The sequence below is a fragment of the Neophocaena asiaeorientalis genome, unplaced genomic scaffold (genome assembly GCF_003031525.2).
Source record: "Neophocaena asiaeorientalis asiaeorientalis breed wild unplaced genomic scaffold, Neophocaena_asiaeorientalis_V1.1 scaffold91, whole genome shotgun sequence".
In the NCBI taxonomy this organism is placed as follows: domain Eukaryota; kingdom Metazoa; phylum Chordata; class Mammalia; order Artiodactyla; family Phocoenidae; genus Neophocaena; species Neophocaena asiaeorientalis.
Genome location: NW_020173198.1, coordinates 2,170,815 through 2,192,559, shown reverse-complemented (window position 1 = coordinate 2,192,559; position 21,745 = coordinate 2,170,815). Strand labels below are relative to the sequence as shown.

Sequence of the window (21,745 nt, the reverse complement as noted above, 5' to 3'; positions counted from 1 at the left end):
AGCCGAGCGGATCCGGAAACAGCCGAGATGGTGGGGCCCAGTGTGGGAGGAGAGGAGCCAGGTGGACAAGGGGCGAGCCACTAAAAGGGAGGGGTCGTGTCAGAGGAAAGAGGGGATTGGGTGAACCGAGGGAGGAAGAGGCGGGGCTCTAGGCAACACTAGGCAGAGCTAGGTGAGGAGGAGTCGGGGAAGGCGAGGGGCCAGGTGAGTGGGGCGGGGCTAGGTAAAGGTGCAGGGACCTTGGCTGCTGTACTAAGTTGCAGAAGTTGAGGATTTGATGCCCTGGGAATATTGGGAATCCGAGAGTGATGAGAAAAGAGGCTGATCCCTGTCCTTCACAGCGCTGGACCCCCAGACTCCGGAGGGGACAAAAGTTGAGGCCGAGTCAGGGGAGCTCGACCGGCTTCGGGCTGAGCTGGCAGGCGCCCTGGCAGAAATGGAAACCATGAAGGCTGTGGCCGAGGTGAGCGAGAGCACGAAGGCCGAGGCTGTGGCTGCAGTGCAGCGGCAATGCCAAGAGGAGGTGGCCTCGCTGCAGGCCATCCTGAAAGGTGAGGCAGGCACTCCTCCCAGACTCCCTCAGCCCCATAAGGGGGAGTACATGACAAGAAAGGGGTAAGCGGGCATAACCTATACCTATGGAGTAGGTTAGCAGGGCTGCCTAGCGCAGGGCAGACCCAGGGGCTCAGAGGGAGACGCGCCCTTTTCTCATTTGCATAGCGGCGTTGCCTGCACCAGCAGCAGCTCTGTCAGTTCCAGCTAAGTTTAGCTCGGAGCTGCTACCTGTTCCCTGGCCCCATGTCGCGTCATTTCTTGTCCCTCACTGATGACTGATCAACCCTGAAAGTGAGCAGCTTCTCAGTTCCCTGAGAACTCGTTTGAGCCTCTGACCTTCAGACTCGGCCCTGGGCCTAGTCTCTGTAAGTCTCATCATCTGGTTTCCCTTCTTCCCCAAACACCCCTACATCTGCGCACAACCTCCCCGCAACCCCGCCCCACATGCACCGGCTTCTCCCCCTCTCATCCTCTGTACTTGGGACGCATCAGCTCCCCTTATCCCAGATCCCCCAGCTTCTTTTCCTCCATTCCCCTTCTCCTGTAGTCCAAGGCCAGAGTCTCTGCAATAGCTCCCAGTTGCATCCCACCCCTTTGCTTCCACTGCCACTGCTGTAGCAAAGCTCTCGTCAACTTCCCCGGACTGTTGTCCCAGCCTTCTTACAAGTCTCCCTCTATAATCTGGCCTTGACATTGACTTCCAGAGTAAACTTCCTACAGTTCCCATCCCACCATGTCATTTCCCTTTCTAACAGCTGCTCCTGGCTCCAGACTTCTCTGGGGCCATGGTTCCCCACATTTCAGGCATCCATGTACCATCTGTGCAACATGGTTGTCCTTGTATGACTTACCCTGTCATCTACTTAATATTGTTCTTTAAATAGATCCACTTTTAAAAAACCTATATACATTTATTTTAAAGGGAACTTCCTGTCCCTGTAAGAAACTGTGTCCTAAATAATAATAATAGTAATAATAATTATAATAACTAACATTTATTGAGTGCCAGGCACTGAGCTAAATGCTTTATGAGTATTTAATCTTCATAATAATCTCTATGAGTTAGGAACTATTATCCATCTCCATTTTACAGAGGAAGCTCTGAGGCCCAGAGAGGTTAGATAACTTGCCTAAGGTCATACAGATAGAAAGGAGATTGGAACCCAGGCAGTCTGGCAACAGAACCCTTACTTCTAATGTTAGTATGTGTTAAAATAAATAACTATGCAAATGAAAAATGACCATGTTCCGCCCAGCATCCGCTTACCTCCCACTGACATGTAGGATAAATCCCAAACTCCTTGGCGTGGCATTCAAGGCCTTAGCAGCCATTCACGGCCACCCTCTTCACCCTTCCCAGCATCTCCTCCTACATCTTCACTCCAGTTTTTCCAATGTGCCCACCATGCCCCAGCCACACCATCCACCTTCCCACCTGTGAGCCTTTGCTCCTGTTACTTAATGTGTCCTTTCCATCCTTTACCACTTGCTGGTGTCTCTCCTGGCCTGGCAGGTAGAGTGAGGGGCTCTTTCCTCTGGGATCCGCAAGCCCAGGAGTGGTCCTTTCATGAGCTCTCCTCACACTGCTTTGTAACTATTTCCACGGCTGTCTTCCTCATTGGACTGTGGGCTCCTGGTGTCAGGGTTTGTGTTTGATTAATTTCTCTATTTCCAGAGCCCAGCTCAGAATCTGGTCCAGAGTGAATATTTATGACTCTTGCTAGATATTGATTGTTATCGGTATGTATTAATAGCAACAGATAGCCTATCTTTAGCATTTATTATGTACCAGGAAGAGGGCTGAACCCCTTCCAGATATCATGTCATTTGATCCTGTAACAAGCCAGTGGGATAATCACTGGCCGAGGACATTATACAGAGAGGCGAACTGATTGCCCAGGACCATCCCACCACAAAGTCCACTGTCATCACTGCTATGGTAAATTGCCTTGCAGAGAGCGGCAGTGATGGAGTGCCCCTCACTCGCCCCGAGGTATGGCTAGTGCACTGACCCTCCCTCTCCTCTGCCCTTCCTGTCTCGCCAGACTCCATCAGCAGCTATGAAGCCCAGATCACGTCTCTGAAGCAGGAGCGGCAGCAGCAGCAGCAGGACTGTGAGGAGAAGGAGCGGGAGCTGGGGCGCCTGAAGCAGCTGCTGTCCAGGGCTCACCCCCTGGACTCCTTGGAGAAGCAGATGGAAAAGGTTGGGGTTGGGATAGCCTACCCGCCCCCTCCTCAGGGATTTGGAAATATGTTGAAGCATCCAAAGGTGACCGTGGGGCAGAGGGATTATCTGTGTCCTACTGCCACATCACTGGGAGCAGGGCACCCAGTAATAATTCTAGGTATAACATACACGAGCCCTGTACTCAGCATGGTCCTGGCTGGCCACTTACTAGTGGGATGGCCAGGTGTGTTTACCTCCCAAATTAAGAAAAGTCATGTAGGGAATTCCCTGGCGGTCCAGTGGTTGGGACTTGTGCTTTCACTGCAGGGGCCCGCAGTGAAAGCACACTTGGTCGGGGAACTAAAATCCCGCAAGCCACGTGGCGCAGCCAAAAAAAAGAAAAAAGTCATGTCATGTAGAGGGGAGGGAGCTAGCATTTAAGGATACCTCTCATGCACTAGGCATTGCAATACCTGCTTGACAGATTCAAGTCTCCCCAGTCTTTCCCCTAAAAGAGGGACCCATTAGATCCATTTAACAGATGAATAAGGTGAGGCTCAGAGAAGTTTAGTAATTCTCCCCAGGTTATGCACATAAAAAGGAGCAGATCTGGGATTTTAAAATCTAGGCAGTCTGGTTCTAAAGCTTTGCTCTTAATCTCTGTGGTATATTGCCTCCATTATTCTTGTCATGAACAATTGTAGGAAGCACATATTACCAAACTCTTCATCTTTCAGAGCAAATTCACATCTTCCCTCATTTCATTCACACAGCTGCCCTGTGAGGTAGGTACTTACCCCACTTTGTACGTGAGGAAACTGCGGCTCAGGCAGATGGAGTAAGTTGCCTGGTTAGAAGGACACAGATCAAAATAGGAGCCCAAGAAAGGAAGGTTCCAACCCACAGTTTGCCAGCAGAGGCTGCTACTTACTTGCATTCAGAGTGTTCCTCAGGGAGCGGTTACACGGGGTGGTGAAGGAGAGGGCTCCGCTGAATAAGGCTACCTGGTACGGCGCAAGGAGCCACAGGCCCAGAGTCGGGAAGTTCCGGTCCTGGCCTTGCATCCATCTACGGTGTGGGCATCTGCAGAGCACGCAGGCTTACCCTACCTGTTGCCACCGTGCACATAAGAGATTTGGAGGGTTCAACTGAACTTGTATGAGACGGGTTTTTGAGTGATTCAAGAGGTAGAAATGGCTTGACTTGGAAGAGGATGGACGACTGGCAGATTTCTGCCTTGGACAGCTGGGTGGATAGCAGTGTCATTCTCGCCAATCTAGCGCTCATGGGAGGAGAAACGGCATCATGAGTTGGTTCAGATTTGGCTGTACTTGGACAGAGGAGCCTGTGCAGCATCCAAGTGGAGGTGTCCAGAGGCTGTTGGCTGTGCAAGTTCGACAGGATCCCAAACCTGAAAAGACTGAAAAGAAGTGGCCAGAAATATGCCGGTGATGGGAGTATGGGAAGACATATTGATTAGGACAAAGTTTGAAAGCCCAAATAACAGTGGCTTAAATAAGATAGAAATCTGTTTTTCTTAGAACCAGAGGTAGACATTCCAGGACTTATGTGGCAGCTCAACAAGTCAATAGGAACCCAGGCTCCTCCTATGTTGCTGTTTTGCCATAGGTAGCTTACTGCCTCATGGTCCAAGATGACTGCTTGAGCACCAGCCATCACATCCACATTTTAGCCAGCAAGAAGGAGGAGGAGTAAAGAAAAGCATACCCTCCCCTTTGAGGAGTTGTCCTGGAAGTTGCACCTGACACATATGCCTACATCTCATAGCTGGAACTTAGTTATATGGCCATGCTTAGTTATAGGGAAGCTGAGAAATGTAGATGGTATTCTAGAATTTAGGTCATGAGCCCAACTAAAAATGTGACGTTCTGTGATAAAACGGGATACATGATGTTGGGGAAGAAATGTATGTCACTCTTCAAGTGGGCAACAGGAAGGTAGTTGTGACTTTGGCTCTGTACCATGTGACCTGGGGCAAGTCATGTAAGCTCTCAGAGCCTCTGTGTTCCTCTCTCTAAAATGGGGGTGGGGACTTCCCTGGTGGCGCAGTGGTTAAGAATCCGCCTGCCAATGCAGGGGACACAGGTTTGAGCCCCGGTCCAGGAGGATCCCACATGCTGCAGAGCATCGAAGCCCGTGCGCCACAACTACTGAGTCTGCGCCCTAGAGCCCGCGAGCCACAATTACTGAGCCCACGTGCCGCAACTGCTGAAGCCCACGCGCCTAGAGCCCGTGCTCCACAGCAAGAGAAGCCACTGCAATAAGAAGCCTGTGCACCGCAACGAAGAGTAGCCCCCGCTCGCCGCAACAAGAGAAAGCCTGCGCGCAGCAACGAAGACCCAACACAGCCAAAAATAAATAAATAAAATATTTTAAAAGTAAATAAATAAAGTGGGGGTGGACGGTGCCTGCTTGGGAGAATTAGAAGAGCTGATGTGCTTGGAGGGAAAGCTCTGAACAGTCCTGAGGGTCCTGCAGTCGGGAGGGGGGGACAGTCACTGCCCAACCCCCCTTCTTCAGGCCCACGAGGACTCGGAGAAGCTGCGGGAGATCGTGTTGCCCATGGAGCAGGAGATTGAGGAGCTGAAGGCGAAATTGCTGAGGGCAGAGGAGCTGATCCAAGAGATCCAGGTGGGGCTTCCCTGGTGGCGCAGCGGTTGAGAGTCCGCCTGCCGATGCAGGGGACACGGGTTCGTGCCCTGGTCTGGGAAGATCCCACATGCTGCGGAGCGGCTGGGCCCGTGAGCCATGGCCGCTGAGCCTGTGCTCGGCAATGGGAGAGGCCACAACAATGAGAGGCCCACATACCGCAAAAAAAGAGATCCAGGTGAGGGGGTGGCCAGGGTGCGCTGAGAGGAGAAGGGGCGCCGTAGGACCCTGGCCCCCCAGCCTCTTCCCTGCCCCCTCTCCCTAGAGACGTCCCCGGCATCCCCCTTCCCTGCACGGCTCTGCGGAGTTACTCCTGTCCCGGGACCCATCTCCGCCACTGGAGCCTCTCGAGGAGCTGAGTGGAGACGGGGGCGCGGCGGCCGAGGCCTTCGCCCACAACTGTGATGACAGCGCCTCCATCTCCTCCTTCTCCCTCGGTGGTGGAGCCAGCGGCAGTGCCTCCCTGCCCCGCAGCCGCCATGGCCTGAGCCCCGAGCAGGAGGAGACAGCCTCTCTGGTGTCCACGGGCACCCTGGTCCCTGAGGGCATCTACCTGCCCCCTCCTGGTTACCAGCTCGTCCCAGACAACCAGTGGGAGCAGCTGCAGGTGGAGGTGAGTGGAGTGGGCGGAGTGGGCAGCCGACATGCACGCATCCGTTTCTTGCTTCAAGTACTTACTGAGCACCTACTATGTCCAGGCCCTGAGCTAGAGCTGGGGATCCTGCAGTGAAGAAGAAACTTCCCACCCTCTTGGAGCTTCCTCTAGTGAGGGAGCCGGGCCCAAACATGCACATGGGCACATGAGGAAGACAGTGTCACTGGGTGAGACACCCAGAACAAGACTTAATAGGGTAATGGGGTAGAGACTGGCAATGCAGGAGACCATCCTGGCTGGAAAGTGAGGTGCTTTTTGAAGGTTGGGGACCAAAGGAACTGCAGTTTCCAGGGCTCAGAGGACGGACAGACCACGGTGTGTCTGAGGAGCAGGAAGGCCACAGAGGAGGGGAAGAGAGATGAGGTCAGAAAGGCAGGCAGGGGTCACAGGAGGTCGGCCTTGGCCTTGGGGCCAGCCATGGAGTTTGCATCTTAGAGGAGAAGCTGCAGGAAGCCTCTGTGGTGTGTCAGGCAGGGAGAAGCCTTCTCTGCTCCAGGCTTTTAACAGGTCACTGGGGCCTCTGGGTGGGAATGGACTGCAGTTGGGGGAGGGGGCAACGGGAGAAGCAGGGTAGTGACCGGTTGGGAGGGCGATGCTTGACATAGTTTAGAGAAAGGTGGTGACTGGGACCAGGAGATGGCAGCAGAGGTGGAGAGAAATGGGTGGATTTGGAATCCACTTTGGAGGCCACCGGGCAGGGACTGCTGGTGGGTTGGACCTGGGGAGTGGAGGACTTAGAAGAGTCAGCATCCATTCCTGGGCCTTTGCCTTGAACGACTGGGTGAAAGATGGCACTGCCCACCGAGGTGCAGGGAGCAAGGCGTGAGAGGTCTGGCGAGGAGGGAAGGCCTCCCCTTGGCGGTTGAGGCTGAGGCCGGCGTCTGTGGCAGGGGCGGCAGCTGCAGAAGGACCTGGAGAGCATCAGCCGGGAGCGGGATGAGCTGCAAGAGGGCCTGAGACGGAGTAACGAGGACTGCGCTAAGCAGGTGAGTTCAGCCTCTGCTCCGCAGGGCCTCCGCTCCCTGCCTCCTCCTGGCCCGGCCTCACCCTTGCCCCCCTTCCACCCACAGATGCAGGTGCTCCTGGCCCAGGTCCAGAACTCAGAGCAGCTGCTGCGGACCTTGCAGGGGACCGTGAGCCAGGCCCAGGAGCGGGTTCAGCTGCAGATGGTGAGGGCTGGGGGCCGGGACGGGAGGGAGAGGAGTGGGACGGGAATTGGTTGAGGGAGCCACGTGGAAGGTTGAGGCACCTGTCCTTCCTCGCCCCCTGCCCCCCTCCCCACCAGCTGCTCTGGCTTTGCCCTGGAGTTGGTGCCAGGTGGGTAAAAGGGTTTCAAGGGCACCTGGTACTGATTCAGAAGAACCCACCACGCACTCACTGTGATCTTGAGCTAATCCCACAAGCCCAGAGCCTCAGCCTTGATGCCTTGAAATTGAGATAATGGGTCCTAGCTTACAGAGTTGTGAGAATGAAAAGCAGGGATTGCAAAATCAGATACTTCCTGAGACCAGACAGGAGAGGCAGATGATTGAACTGGGCCACGTGTGAGGCAGGAAGGAGTAGCAGGGCAAACCAAGAGACCCTGTAAAGGGAGCTAGTGCCCCTTGACTCGCTGCCCATGGTGCGTGGGAGTGCAGGCTTGATGCTGCCTGGTTTTCTCATTTGTCGAGAGAAGCCAGAGATCTGGATGTTTGTGTGTAGTCTGCCAGTTTTTAATGTTGTACTTGTTGAAGGTTTTGTTTGTTTGTTTGTTTGTTTTGCGATACACGGGCCTCTCACTGTTGTGGCCTCTCCTGTTCTCCCGTTACGGAGCACAGGCTCCGGACGTCCAGGCTCAGCGGCCATGGCTCACGGGCCCAGCCACTCCGCGGCATGTGGGATCCTCCCGGACCAAGGCACAAACTCGCGTTCCCTGCATCGGCAGGCGGACTCTCAACCCCTGCGCCACCAGGGAAGCTCCTTGTTTAAGGTTTAAAAATACCCATATGGACCAAATAAAACACCCGATGTGGCCTGTGGCTGTCACTGTGTGACCTCCGAGTCATTGAGGATGGTGTAGTAAGAGCTTGAGGGAGTTCCCTGGCGGTCCAGTGGTTAAGACTCCACGCTTCCACTGCAGGGGGCCCAGGTTTGATCCCTGGTCAGGGAACTAAGATCTCGTGAGCTACGTGGTGGGGCCAGGAAAAAAAAAAAAAAAAAGAGCTCGGGAGCCAAAGACGCTTACTAAAGGGTGTTTCTTTCTTTCTCAGCCTAGAAGGAGGGCGTGGGCTTCCTGGCTCTCATTCCTGACCACTGGGAGGAGTGTTCAGGCTTTGGCCTCACGGGAGACTGGAGACCCCTTGTCCCCTCATCGCCTCGTCCTAACTGTCCATCCCCAGGCAGAGCTGGCTACCTCGCACAAGTGCCTGAGCCATGAGGTAAAGCGACTGACTGAGGAAAACCAAGGGCTCCGGGCTGAGCAGCCGCCGTCTTCAGCCCCCCGGGGCCTGGAGCAGGATGAGGGCCAGGAGGAGTCGCTGCCCGGCTCGCTGCTGGTAAGGCGGGGGACAGGCCCTTCCTCTCCACGCACAGCAAAGCATTGGCCTGGGGCCACAGGAGTCGGGGACGCACCCAGGCTGCTGTGTATTAGCTGCGTCACCATGGCCAACTCACTCAACTTTTCTAAGGCTCGGTTTCCTCCTCTGCCAAGTGGGACCACACCCCCCTCCCAGCATCAGCACAGAGAGAAAATGAGTTAACAGAATGCTTGATGCAAAGGAAGCAGTAATTTGGCTTGTTATTTTTAAGTGACATGAGATCCACAAAATTGAATTCATCATAATCTTTGGTTCATAATAAGCTGTCATCATTGATCTGTGTGTGGCCTCTGCTGATTGAATTTATTAAAAATATGAACATCAGCCGGAACCCTTGCCCACCTTGAGAACTGTAACTGACATCGCCTTACATGCGCCCTGCCCCGTGCTCCTTGGCTCTGTTCCTGCCGTCCTGAGCTTTATCATTCCCTTGGCCTTCTTTGGGATCATTTTTATTACATATACACGTCTGCCTAAACCGTGGAGTGCTAATTTTGATTGTTTTTAGTTATAAAAACTCAGAATCTTGCTCTGGGTAGTCTCCTGGAGCTTTCACTCAGCACCGCTCCCGAGGTCCTCCACCCCAGGCTGTGCTGCGGGAAAGTATTCACTGCCGTCCCAGGGTATTTGTCCACTCTCCCCGTGATGGGTGTTCGGGTTGTTTCCTCTGTTATGTTTTCTTCCTTCTTTCCTTCCTTTCCCCTCCCCACAATCCCCTTCTAGCCGCTGGCCCCCGGCCGGCCCCGCACCCAGCCCGTGACTTGCATCCTTCCAGGAGCTGCGGCAGCTGGTGCGCCGCACTCAGCAGGAGGCGCGGGCCCACCAGCAGGCCCAGGAGCACGAGGCCGAGCGCCTGCGGATTGAGATCGTGACCCTGCGGGAGGCGCTGGAGGAAGAGACGGCGGCGAGGGCCAGCCTGGAGGGGCAGCTGAGGGTGCAGCGGGAGGAGACAGGTGAGGGAGGAGGCGGTGAGCCACCCCACCCTCGCTCCCCAGGAGGCTGAGTCCCCACCCCCTCGGGGACTGCCTGGGCACCAGGAGGGGAGAGAGGATGCAGTGCGAGAATGATGAGCCTTGACCTCTCTTTCTTTCCTTCCCGCACAGAGGTGTTAGAGGGTGAGTATGGGCTGGAGCCTGTGCCGGGCCGGGCGGGGCAGGGAAGGAGAGAGGGCGTGGGCCTGACGCCTTGGCCCTGCCTGACTTCCCAGCCTCCCTGTGCAGCCTGAGGATGGAGATGGAGCGGGTCCAGCAGGAGCAGAGCAAGGTGAGGCAGGACCCGGGCCAGGCCGGGATGGCGGAGGAGGGTGGCAGCGTGGAGAGGACCCTCACCAACCCCTGCTGCCCTTTATGTCTCCCTTAGGCCAGGCAGCAGGAAGTCCTGAGGCAGCCACTGGGCTCGGGCCGCACAGAAGAGGTGAGGATCGGGGGCGGTATTGAAGGGGTTACCCTGTCCAGACATCCTGTTTCTTCAGCCCAGGGCCCCAGCTCTACATCCTGTGCCCCCAGGCGCAGCTCACAGACCTCCTCTCGGAACAGAGGGCAAAGGTGCTGCGGCTGCAGGCTGAGCTGGAGACCAGTGAGCAAGTGCAGAGGGATTTCGTACGACTGTCCCAGGCCTTGCAGGTACGGCGTGTCCCCTCCCCACCAGACTGGCATGACTCCAGGTGACTTGTCCTCCGTCTTACAAGGATAGTCTCCTCTCCAGTTAGAAGAGTCCTCTCCCTCCCTCTGGGGCTGGCATGGTCCTTTCCTCTGAGCTAGTGCTCAAAAAACGTTGAAGATCTTGTGCTTCCATCTTTGTCGGTGGTGCGAAGCCCGTGGCCCAGGGCCTGGCACGCCGACGTGCCCCGTGCTCGTCACGTCACTTCCACCTGCCCCTGCCCACCCTTCCTCAGGCTGCTCTCTTAGGATCCATTTCTTCCCTTGAACCATTTTCACTGGGGGTTGGGAGAGGTGAGGTACACGGGTACACTGGTCCCGTGCTCTTGCCCCTCAGGGGGCTGGCCGATAGGGTGGAGGCTGCATTTTCCCACCAAGGGCCCTCTGCCTCCCTCGCCGGCCCCCACAGGTGCGCCTGGAACGGATCCGCCAGGCAGAGAGTCTGGAGCAAGTGCGCAGCATCATGGACGAGGCGCCCCTCAGGGACGTCGGGGACATCAAGGACACCTGAGGGGCCAGCACCGCCCACCCTGGGGGGAGACCGTCTTTCTCCACTCCTGAACCGTGAGGCCGAGGCTTTGGGGGTCTCAGGATGGAGTCTTCACCCTCTCCAAGCCTGGGGTTGAGGTGACAGGGCCACCGCTGCCCTGTCCCTCCAGCGCCTCCTCCCAGGGGCGGCTGGGTCTTCTGCTTCCAAAGATGACACCTGGGTGAGGGTCCCAACCCCCTCTGGAAACCAGAGGGGCAGGCTCAGCCCTGTGGCTTTCTGGCTGCCATGCTGCCTCCTGGGCTCCAAGCCTCCCGCCCCCGCCCCCACCCAGCCTAACAGCCATGCCTGTTACCTCCGTCCCCTTCCCCAGGCACAGCCGAGCTGTGAGTGGTGGCTGGGAGCCCTGGGTCCTGTCCCCGGGTCCCTCCACACACGCGCCCTGGGACAGGTGGCTGCTTCCTGGGCTGCATGACACTAAGATGCTTGTCCCCAGGGGCCCGAACCAGGCCCCAAGGTGTGCACAGAGACAAGGCCAGATTTTTCTGTCATTTATTTTCAATAAATAAGCAGCTCAGCTCAGTCGGTCGCCTTGTCCCTGCAAGCCCCACGGGGTCGGGGAGGGGAGGTTTTACAAGGGCAAAGGGTGGGGGGGCGGTTGCTGAGGGGGGAGGAGACGTGAAGGGGACATTATGTTTATAAACAAGAATGTCGGGCTGGGGCGCACGTGGTGGAGGCCTGTGCCACAGCTCTGGCTGAAGACTCGTCACTGTCAGGCTGGGGAAGGGAGGGCAAAAGGACTGGTTACTTCCTTCTTTCATCTTCTGGATCTGGAAGGAAAAGGGGGAGGATGAGACTGGTGGCAGGGCGGCACAGGAGAGGAGAAGTCCCTCTCAGCTCCCTACCTGTCCCAGTCCCCCAGCACACTCACCTGGAGGCCCCCCGCCACCCCCCACTCATCTGTGTCCCCAGCCCCCACTCCCCCCAGCCACTGCAGCCCCAGCGGCACACGGCTCAGCGGCCAGCCAGCGTGACGCAGCGCAGCCCAGCAGACAGTGGTGCCCGGGGCCGGGCAGTGCCGCCCCCGCAGAGTAGGGGCAGCAGCCCAGCCCCACTTGGAAGCGCGGCAGTGGCGGCGGCGGTGGCGCCAGGTGGAGCTGTGAGGGCACGTGACCCCGGCGCCGCCTGAGGGGGAGACGGGGTGGGCAGAGGGGGCACAGCAGCTAGGGCACGGGCAAGGAGGGGGGTGATACCTGTGACACGGCTCAGAGAGATGGAGGAGGGGGAAACGGGTTATCCTATGGCCAGAGAGGACAGAGAGACAGCCGTTATCGAGGGAGGGAGGGGGGCGCAGGGGACCAAGAGGGCTGAGGAGGCTTTGGGGCTCCAAGGAGACGGGCTCGGAGGAGCGGGCAAAGGCGGGGCAGGGGCTGGGTGCGCCCCTCGGCGGAGGACACGGGGCCTGCTGGGGCTCCGGGAACTCACCCACCTGACAAGGAAGCGGGGCAGGCGCCTTCACGGCCTGGAGGGAGGGGGCTGTGTCAGGGCCCAGGGGCTGACAGGGCTGGGGGCGGCGCGCTCTTACCCTCCAGGTAGTTCCGAGCAATGAACTTGAGGATTTCGTCGAGCCCGATGACTGGTAACGAGATCTTGAAGACCATGAGCCAATGGGGCAGGTCCAGGGCCTGCAGCTTGAAGATCATCTGGGAGGAGGCGGGAAGGGCAGTGAGAAGGAGCCCAGGAGCTGCCACTGCGCCAGCCTGACCCTGCCCTCCTCCCTCTGGCAGGGGTCGTGGTCGCGGACCCCTGCATAGGCCCCCTGTGGGTGGGTGGGGGGCAGGCAGCCCCTGGCCAGAGGAAGGCTTACCGGCAGAGGGTCCACGTAGAGGATGAGAAAGTGGAGGGACATGGAGAGGCAGATGGAGCCCACCAGCCAGATGTTCACCCAGGGCGGCATCCGCAGGAGGGACTGGTTCTCAGACAGGCTGCAAGGGGGCGGCCGGGCGGAGCCAGGGGTGGAGGCACAAGGGGAGAGAAGCGGTAAGCAGGGGGAGGGTGGCTTCCGGAGGGCCGCAGAGGGAGGGAGCGCGGACCCCACCTGTTGAGAGCATTGCACATCTCGATGGTAACCAGCACGGACAAGGCCATGGTCATGGGCTCGGGGGCCTCGAAGACCTCGCAATCCACACCCTCAAAGTCAGGGTTGTGCTCCGCACACTTCATGTAGTGAGTCTGCAGGAGGAGAGGGGAGAAGCCGGGGTTCCGAAAAAGCCTCCACGCCACCCTCCTGCTCCCCTCGCCTCCCCCCACCTCCCTCCGTGCTGCCCTACCAGCTGCCTGTAGGTGATGTGAGGCCCGTCCTCAGCGTATAGGAACCACCAGGCTGCTGCTCCCACCGTGGCTGCACCCACGTAGCCTGTGGTGGAGAGAGGATGAGAGTTGGGGGCCTAGGGCTGGGGAGACGGGAGGAGCTGAGAGGGCCTCCTGGCCATGAACAGCAGCTGGAGGAAGAGGGCCCACCGTAGTGGCTGCTGTGGGGAAGCTGGTGTCCCAGAGAGGGGATCAGCCCTGAGGGTCGGGAAGGGGTGTGGGGTCTCATCCTGCTCACCCCCAATTGCCATGTAGCGGAAGAAGAGCCAGCCACTGATGAGTGGCTCCTTGGGGCTCCGGGGGGGCCGGTCCATGATGTCCAGGTCTGGGGGGTTGAAGCCCAGGGCTGTGGCCGGGAGCCCGTCTGTCACCAGGTTCACCCACAGCAGCTGCACGGGGATCAGGGCCTCAGGCAGCCCCAGGGCAGCTGTTAGGAAGATGCTGCCAGAAGGAGGAGGTCACACGTCTGTCTTGCCTCCCAGGCCTGTGGTCACCCCCCAGCAGCCCCGAGTTCCTCCTCGATGCCCTCCCCGGCTGCTCACCAGACCACCTCTCCCACGTTGGAGGAGATGAGGTAGCGGATGAACTGCTTCATGTTGTTATAGATGGCGCGGCCCTCCTCCACGGCAGCCACGATGGTGGAGAAGTTGTCGTCGGCCAGTACCATCTCGGAGGCCGACTTGGCCACGGCGGTGCCGGATCCCATGGCAATGCCGATCTCCGCCTTCTTCAGGGCAGGGGCGTCATTGACGCCATCACCTGTCTGTGGGGAGGGAGAGAAGGTGGGCACCAGCCCCTTCCTCGTACCCTCCTTGAGACTCTTCCATCGGGGCCCGAATCCCTCCCCTCCGTGCATCTCGCCAGGGCCCCTGCTCAGCCCCATCCTCCCTTGGTCCCCAGCTCCCCAGGACGGTCATCTCAATAGACACTAAGCAGACCGCCCCACGCCAGTCTCCTCACCATCGCTGTGATCTCATCGTAGGACTGCAGATACTCCACGATCTTCGACTTGTGCGAGGGCTCCACGCGGGCAAAGCAGCAGGCGCGTTTGCAGGCCTCCCGCTGCGTGGTCAGGGGCAGGTCATCAAACTCCCGGCCAGTGTAGGCTCGGTCAGCCACATCCTCGTTCTCCTCGAAGATGCCAATTCGTCGGCAGATGGCAATGGCTGTGCCCTTGTTGTCCCCAGTGATCATGATCACTCGGATGCCAGCGTCACGGCACAGGGCGATGGAGTCTGTGACCTCCTTGCGGGGCGGGTCCAGCATGCCCACCACGCCAACGAACGTCAGGTCCGTCTGGGCAGACAGAGAAGAGAGCGACAGGGTCGAGGAGGAAGCCTGGGGGGAGCTGAGGGGAGAGCTGTCCCTGGGCCTGGTGTTTAAACCTCGTGGGGCCTCAAAGCTCAGGGCTGGGAAATGTTCACATGTGTGTCTGCAGGCCTGGCGGTGCCAGGCCCATTGTAGGTGGCAGAGCGTGTCTTTCATGGAAAGAACTCGAACTGGAAGTGAGGGAGGTGGTTTCTGCTTTCAGCAGGGCTGCTCACTTGGTCTACAACTTGGAGCAAATCTGTGTTACCTGCCAGGCCACACTGTTCCCTCTATAAAATGGAGTGGGCTTTGGTGCTGTTCAGAGAGCAGGTCCACTACGAGATAAAGAGCTAGTGTCAGAATGGAGGTTGATGCACGTCCTTAGAAAACCTCACGGGGGAAACACATCAGCTAAACCCGAGTGGACCTGGCTGGCTTCTGTTCTGGAGCAAGCACCTCACCTCATCTCAGATGGGTCCATGGACCACACGCCAAGTAGCCCTGGACTGGATTATTCCTAAGGTTCTCTCAAACTCTAACGTCCTGTGATTCTAGGCCCCGTGACGAAGTAGGAAATGACAAGGGTGGCGGAAGGGGTGAGGCAGGTGACTCTGGGAAAACGGGATGCCTCCGTCTGCTCACCTCGTACTCCATGAACCTGGAAGAGTCATCCAGGACCATCTCCTCTCGCTTTGGGGGCGTGTCCCGGGTGGCCAGGGCTAGGCAGCGCAGGGTATCCCGGCCAGTGCCCCACTCCTTGATTACCGACAGAATCGCCTCCTTCACCGGCCCTGTCATGGGCACCCGAGTGGTGCCGACTCGCACGTAGTTACAGCGATCGATGACCCCCTCTGGGGCACCCTAGGAGAACAGAACAGTATTCAGAGACTACTGTTCCTTCCAGTGCACGGTGAGCGGGGCAGGGAGAAGAGAGGAGGGTTCAGGACTGGGAAGAAGCGGGGCTGAGGCGCACTTGGATTCCTGACCTTGACAAACATTTTGTTGCCCACAGCAGCCCGGGATTTTGCTGGAGAGCAATAGACAGACATGGACTTTCTGTCCCGGGAGAACTCCAGGGTGAATTCCTTCTTCATTAGCTGGCGGATCACCTGAGAGAGAGGAGACAGGGAGGGAGAGGCCAGATATGAGACCAGTGGAGAAAGAGTGATGATGCTCTGCTAGAAGGGAAGAGTCCCAGACCCTTTAAAACATAGTCGAAAAGGATCTGGAGGTCAGAGCAGACCCCAAGCTGAGTCTGAGATAAAGCTAAGTCTGCTGCCTACAGCAGAAATGGAGAGAATTCCAAGGCTAGCACTGCCGCTGTCTTACTATGTTCAGGTTAAAGCACAATAGAAACAGGATGGCGTAGTGTGGCACTGCCCGATAGAACCTTCCGTGATGACGGGAATGTTTAATAATCTGGATGGTTCAATACAGTGCCATCGAACAACGGCTGCTGAGCCTGGGGAATGTGATTAGTGCAGCTGAAGAACTGAGTTTCTACTTTTATGTAATCATTTAAATGTAGACAACCACATGTGTGAGTCTACAGACGTATGTTGCTAGACAATGGCACGTAGTACTAAGCACTCCATAAAAGTGAATGTGCCAAATGCATTCTAGATGTTTCTCCACAAAACAAAAATAAAAACAATAAATAAAATTAAAAATAATTTGATGTTTTTATTATCATTTGTAAATTTTTTAAATGAATCCTGTATTGATAAATACTTAGGTTGTTTGCATTATTTTTGTCATATTAAATAAAGCAGCCATGAGCATCTTGCCTATATGAAGAAAAAAGGAATGAGCGGTGTGGGGAATATAATATAATACCCCAGAGGAATTCAATATAGACATTCAGTAACTATTAATAGCAAGGACTTGGAGTGACAGTCACAGAATTGGGCTTGTTCACCTGGACACGGGGAAGCAAAGGCATATGAGGCAGTCATATTCCCCAAATCCTAAGTCAGGCATTGTGATCTGATAAAAACAAGTGTGTTTCTAGAGACAATGGGGAATAGTTGAAATTGGGGCTGTCCCAGGATGGGTCACTTGTGGTTTCTGTATCCAGCTCTGTCCCTTTCAACTAGGGACACGACAGGAAAAGTGATCTTAAATTCTTCCAGGGATGCTGCAACCGGGCACCAGGAAGAGCAGTGTAAGTGCAGGTGCAGTAGGTCCTACCCCAAGTCAGCCTTGCCAAGGAAAGCTGTGGAGAGGCTCTCTGCCTGTGCCAGCTGGGTCCCAGCATGGGGCACAAGGCCCTGACCAGCCTGACCTGGGTGGGGGTGGGGGGCCCTGTCTCCTGAGGTTCCTTAGGTCCTGGCCTGTACAGTGTGGGCTGGAGAAGGACCGTGGGAGGGAGTGCCTGGACTCACCAAGTTGCAGGCGTTGGCCCTCTCCACCTTTGAGAGGCTTCTCAGTTCAGTGTTGAATACATTCATCTTCTCCACCAGGGTGGTGAGTGCAGTCTCGGTGGCCTCGCCCACCTTCTCATAAGCACCTTTGGCCTGAGAGGGCAGAGGAGGAAGAGGAAGTAGGTGCCCTGGGCTCCCAGCCCCGTGCTCCCATCTATCATGCCCACCTTCCATCTAGAACAGGAAGGGAGCAAGCCACTCTCTTCCCCTTACACCCAGGAGAGGGCTTGGTACAAGGGACCCCTGAGCCCTTCCTTGCGGCCTGTCGAGGAGGCCTGGACTCTGAGCCAGCTGGAGGGGGAAGGAGGGGTGGCTTCAGGAGTGGAGAGGTTACCTCATTGAAGTCCAAGGAGGAGTCATTGCAGAGGGCACAAATGGTGGCTAGCTCCACCAGCCCATCATACTGCCCTGTCCGGACTGGCTTATCATTCTTCAAGCTGGCGGCCGGGTGGGGAGGAAGGAAGGGAAAGAGACAGGTAGAGAAGATAGGGAATGAGATGCAGAGAGAGCACAGGGAATGCAGCAAGGAGACGGCAACCAACTTGGAGATCAGGTGGGAGAGAGAATAAGGTTGGGGAAGGAACAAGAGAGAAACAGGAAGACAAAACTAGAGGGAGGCCCCAGGGAGAGAGGATTGTGTGTGTGTGTGTGTGTGTGTGTGTGTGTGTGTGTGTGTGTGGTGGGGAGGGGCACGAGGAACTGGGAAGACGACTTTGGGGGAACTTACACCTCTCCTTCTGGAGCATAAGTGGAACCAGTGATAGAGAACTTGTTCAGAAGGCAGATGTCCCCATCCACCTTTTCGATGATGAACATCTGCAGAGGAGAAGGGCATGCACACAGATGTTTAACTCTCCCCATCCCCTAAGGCAGTCTGCACCGAGGGGGCCCGTGCCCCAAGTGTCCCTCTACCCGGCCATCTGCTAGGACTTACCCAACTTCCCACCATCATCCCCTGATTCATCCTTCCCTTTTCCTCCCTTTTCCTCCCCTCTCACACCACTCCCTTGCAAATCATTCTCTATGTTCTGTGTTCATGGCCTTAAAACAAAAGGCCATGCTGGAGGTTCTTCCAGATCAATTAGTAAAATAAGACATGCATCACAAGGTGTGGTGGCCACCAGTCTACCTGTCAGTACATGGCCCATCTACAGCTCCAGCCTCTTGTGGCCAGATCTTCCAGTTTTGCAGGAAGAATTAGAAATTCAGGTTATTTTCCTATGATATCCCTTGACTTTTCAAATGTGGGCTATTAATTCATTTTTATGAAACATGACAGAAGACCAGTGGTCTGGCTTTGAAGCCTGTGCTTTGGAGGGATGTAGATCACACAGAGCAGAGGTGAGCAGCCCACTCTGAGCCAGAGCACACGTGGAAGGGATGGGGCTTAAGATGTGCTCCAGGATAAAATGGTTCTGTGGCCAGGTAAGTTTGGCAAACTCATTTAAACTGAGCGAAATCCACCCTCTCTATGGTCAGCCGTCTCCGAGGCTTTCAAATGCCAACAGGCATGTGGTACAGCCTTTCTCAGCCTGGTCTGACCACACAACCCTTGATCCTTAGGACACCAATTTCTATTTCACAAACATGCTATTCCAGAGAACTCTGTTTAGGTTAGGGGTTCTTTGCCTGGGGTCCATGGATGACACCCCGGACCAAGGGTGTCTGTGAACTTTGATGGCGAAACAAAAATTACATCTTTTATTTTCTCTCTGACATTTAGCATTTCCATCCAATTATGAATGGAGGCAATGGACCACATTAATATTAGCAAAACCTGTGACTTGGCCACCAATATAATCACAAATACTCTCTTGTCACATTGTATTGTTGCAGGGCTCTCAAAATAGCATTTACGCTCATCACTGCTTCAGCGTTATGGCAATTATGAGACCCACTGCTGGACTTGCTACTTAATACATTAATAAAGAAGCATACGTTTTACCAAATCACAAATCTGTGGTGTTTTCTTAACATCTTTATTGGAGTATAATTGCTTTACAATGTTGTGTTAGTTTCTGCTGTATGACAAAGTGAATCAGCTATACGTACAAATCTGTTTTTAAAATATTTTGACTACTGTATTTCAATCATTGGCTTCCTCTGTAATCCAATGTATTTTTTTTAATAGAGACACTCAATTTATTTATTTTTTAAATGCATAGTTTTTTAAAATTTATTTATTTTATTATCTATTTTTATTTTTTTTGGTTGCATTGGGTCTTCATTGCTGCGCTCGGGCTTCTCTCTAGTTGCGGAGAGCGGGGTCTACTCTTCGTTGTGGTGCGTGGGCTTCTCATTGCAGTGGCTTCTCTTGTTGAGGAGCACGGGCTCTAGGGGTGTGGGCTTCAGTAGTTGCGGCACGTGTGCTCAGTAGTTGTGGTTCGTGGGCTGTAGAGTGCAGACTCAGTAGTTGTAGCGCACTGGCTTAGCTGCTCAGCGGCATGTGGGATCTTCCCGGAACAGGGCTTGAACCCATGTCCCCTGCATTGGCAGGCGGATTCTTAACCACTGCGCCACCAGGGAAGCCCAGTCCAAAGTATTTTATTTAATTTATGTTTTTGGCCGCGCTGTGTGGCTAGCAGGATCTTAGTTCCCTGACCAGGGATCGAACCCGGGCTCACGGCAGTGAAAGCACCAAGTCCTAACCACTGGACCACCAGGGAATTCCCAATCCGATGTATTTTAGAAACAGAATCCTGTGCGTTTTATTTTATACATTGAAAATATTAAATGTAGAGATCCAGACTGCCAAAGAGTCCAAGGCGGGACTTCCCTGGTGGCGCAGTGGTTAAGAATCTGCCTGCCAATGCAGGGGACATGGATTACCTCGCAGCAATGAAGACCCAATGCAACCAAAAATAAATAAACAAATAAATAAATTTATATATATAAAAAAAAGAGTCCAAGGCACGGAAAAGATCAAGGGCCCTGGTTCAGGAAATGCTGTTCAAGATTCGTGTGGCTGGGCTTCCCGGGCCCTGTCATGGATGACCACTCTGGAGGGTAGCCTGGTGCACAGGCAGGCACTCTAGGGCCAGACAGACTTGGGTTTGAAACTCAATTCTGCTCCTTATTAACTGTGCACTGAATCTCCTAGAGCCTCAGTTCCCTCTTTGGGAAAACTGGGTAAACAAGACCTTCCCCTGAAGGGCTGCTGTGGGGGATTAGAGATAACACAGGGCAGCATCTAGCACACGGACGGAGGCTGCAGGCAGCTGCCTGCCTGGGCCAGGGGGGCTTCTCTGCTCCCTCTCATAGCTGGCAGGATGGCACTCTCTGTGCCATCTAAGCATTTCTTTCTCAGGCCAAAATGAAAAGCTACCCATGATGAAGGGGTAACCACAACTTTGGAGGCCTCATTTCACCTCCCATCTAAGTGGGAGTTGCCACCCTTCCCTGACCTTGCAGACAGACATCTGGTTCGTGGTGAGGGTGCCTGTCTTGTCGGAACAGATGACAGAGGTGCAGCCCAGCGTCTCCACAGAGGGCAAGCTCCTCACAATTGCGTTCTTCTTTGCCATCCGGCGGGTGCCCAGGGCCAGGCAGGTGGTGATGACTGCAGGAAGGCCTGTGGCGAGGAAGGAGAGGGGGTGAGGGAACGATACTGGAGGAGGGAGGGAGAGACCTAGTGGGGTAGGCTGAAGAGCAGCTCCCAAAGATATCGGGTCCCAATCCCTGGAACTCGTAAATGTTACCTTATTTGGATAAAGGATCTCTGCAGATGAGATTAGCAAATGGGAGGAAAAAGAGAGGTTGCCCTACCTTCTGGGATTGCAGCCACAGCAAGGGCCACAGCAATCTTAAAGTAGTAGATGGCACCACGGATCCAGGAGCCCCCATGGATGGGATCGTTGAAGTGGCCAATGTTGATGAGCCACACGGCCACGCAGATGATGGAGATGACCTTGGAGAGCTGCTCCCCAAACTCATCCAGCTTCTGCTGCAGAGGGGTCTTGTCCTGCTCTGTCGCGGCCATTTGGTCACGGATCTTCCCAATCTCAGTGTTCACACCAGTAGAGGCCACGATGCCTATGGCCTTACCGGCTGCAATGTTGGTGCCCTTGGAGGGGGAAGAAGAGGCAGGGGGTCAGGTGACGCCCCTCGTGCCGCATCCCCCCAGCTGTGGGTCTCATCTCTTCCCACACCGCCATGTCTCTCCCAGACCAGGGCCCCCGGCTTGAGCACACGACAGCTGGCCCTGGAAGCCTCACCGAGAAGAGCATGTTCTTCTTATCCTGGTTGACAGCTCGGGGGTCGGGAACAGGTTCTGTGTGCTTGATGACAGAGACAGACTCGCCTGCGGAGAAGGGGCAGAGGGGTTTTCAGATGACATCATGTCGTTCTCCCCTACGTCCCCCCCCAACTCTCTGCTTGGCAGGACAGGGCCTGGTAAGGACCAAGCAACAATCCTGGAGGAAGTCTGGACTCTGGAGGAAGGCCCTGGAGGCAGATGGGAAACCCACTGCCCTTACAGTGAAAAGACCTTGACCCCAGTCCCAGCCTGACCACTCACAAGCAGCATGGCTTTGAATCACTTAGCCTTGGTTTGCTCTTCTGTAAAATGGGGACAAGGATGTATACACTTCAGAGCAAGGTCTTGGTGAAAGTCAAACAAGCTGACGTATGTGGAAGTGTGCAGTCAACTGGAGAGCACGTTCCTGGGAGGGAGAGGCCCCCACCCTTGGGACATTGCCCCCTTCACCTGAATGGCAGGAGCTCAGGCAATCACCCTGGGCCAGCCCACCCTGCCTCCTTGGACCATGGAGCATGCTCACTGGCTCTTCACCCTCTCTCTCCCAGGACAAAAGGAGAAGCAGCTGAGGTTTTTTTTTTTTTTTTTTTTTTTTTTTTTTTTTTAATTTGGAAAACTAGG

General features: G+C 55.4%; 2 protein-coding genes across 5 annotated transcripts in view; one reads left to right on the top strand and one right to left on the bottom strand.

The window, feature by feature from the left end:
• The first annotated feature begins 238 nt into the window (after positions 1 to 238).
• RABEP2 (rabaptin, RAB GTPase binding effector protein 2) lies at positions 239 to 11,350 on the top strand. Of its 4 annotated transcripts, none has more exons than XM_024744457.1 (13): positions 239 to 463; positions 2,601 to 2,758; positions 5,264 to 5,374; positions 5,658 to 6,005; positions 6,938 to 7,033; positions 7,118 to 7,216; positions 8,426 to 8,581; positions 9,399 to 9,576; positions 9,727 to 9,738; positions 9,831 to 9,886; positions 9,983 to 10,036; positions 10,108 to 10,245; positions 10,691 to 11,350. In XM_024744457.1, the coding sequence occupies exons 2-13, from the start codon at positions 2,750 to 2,752 to the stop codon at positions 10,790 to 10,792; spliced, it is 1,359 nt and encodes a 452-aa protein (XP_024600225.1). In that variant the 5' UTR covers positions 239 to 463; positions 2,601 to 2,749; the 3' UTR covers positions 10,793 to 11,350. The 4 variants fall into 4 exon arrangements, with proteins under 4 accessions (XP_024600225.1, XP_024600224.1, XP_024600222.1 ...); XM_024744456.1 differs by having other exon boundaries at positions 239 to 551; positions 10,159 to 10,245; XM_024744454.1 differs by having other exon boundaries at positions 239 to 551.
• Positions 11,348 to 21,745, bottom strand: part of ATP2A1 (ATPase sarcoplasmic/endoplasmic reticulum Ca2+ transporting 1) — a 17,431-nt gene continuing 7,033 nt past the window's right edge. The window contains exons 9-24 of the mRNA XM_024744458.1: positions 21,084 to 21,169; positions 20,635 to 20,932; positions 20,274 to 20,440; positions 17,597 to 17,685; positions 17,204 to 17,306; positions 16,831 to 16,962; positions 15,433 to 15,555; positions 15,089 to 15,307; positions 14,099 to 14,434; positions 13,681 to 13,901; positions 13,377 to 13,579; positions 13,099 to 13,184; positions 12,867 to 13,000; positions 12,636 to 12,753; positions 12,354 to 12,471; positions 11,348 to 11,598 (exon numbers count right to left, since the gene is read on the bottom strand). Of these exons, the coding sequence (XP_024600226.1) occupies positions 11,573 to 11,598; positions 12,354 to 12,471; positions 12,636 to 12,753; positions 12,867 to 13,000; positions 13,099 to 13,184; positions 13,377 to 13,579; positions 13,681 to 13,901; positions 14,099 to 14,434; positions 15,089 to 15,307; positions 15,433 to 15,555; positions 16,831 to 16,962; positions 17,204 to 17,306; positions 17,597 to 17,685; positions 20,274 to 20,440; positions 20,635 to 20,932; positions 21,084 to 21,169 (2,459 nt within the window). The 3' untranslated portion in view covers positions 11,348 to 11,572. The remainder of the gene's footprint in view (positions 11,599 to 12,353; positions 12,472 to 12,635; positions 12,754 to 12,866; positions 13,001 to 13,098; positions 13,185 to 13,376; positions 13,580 to 13,680; positions 13,902 to 14,098; positions 14,435 to 15,088; positions 15,308 to 15,432; positions 15,556 to 16,830; positions 16,963 to 17,203; positions 17,307 to 17,596; positions 17,686 to 20,273; positions 20,441 to 20,634; positions 20,933 to 21,083; positions 21,170 to 21,745) is intronic.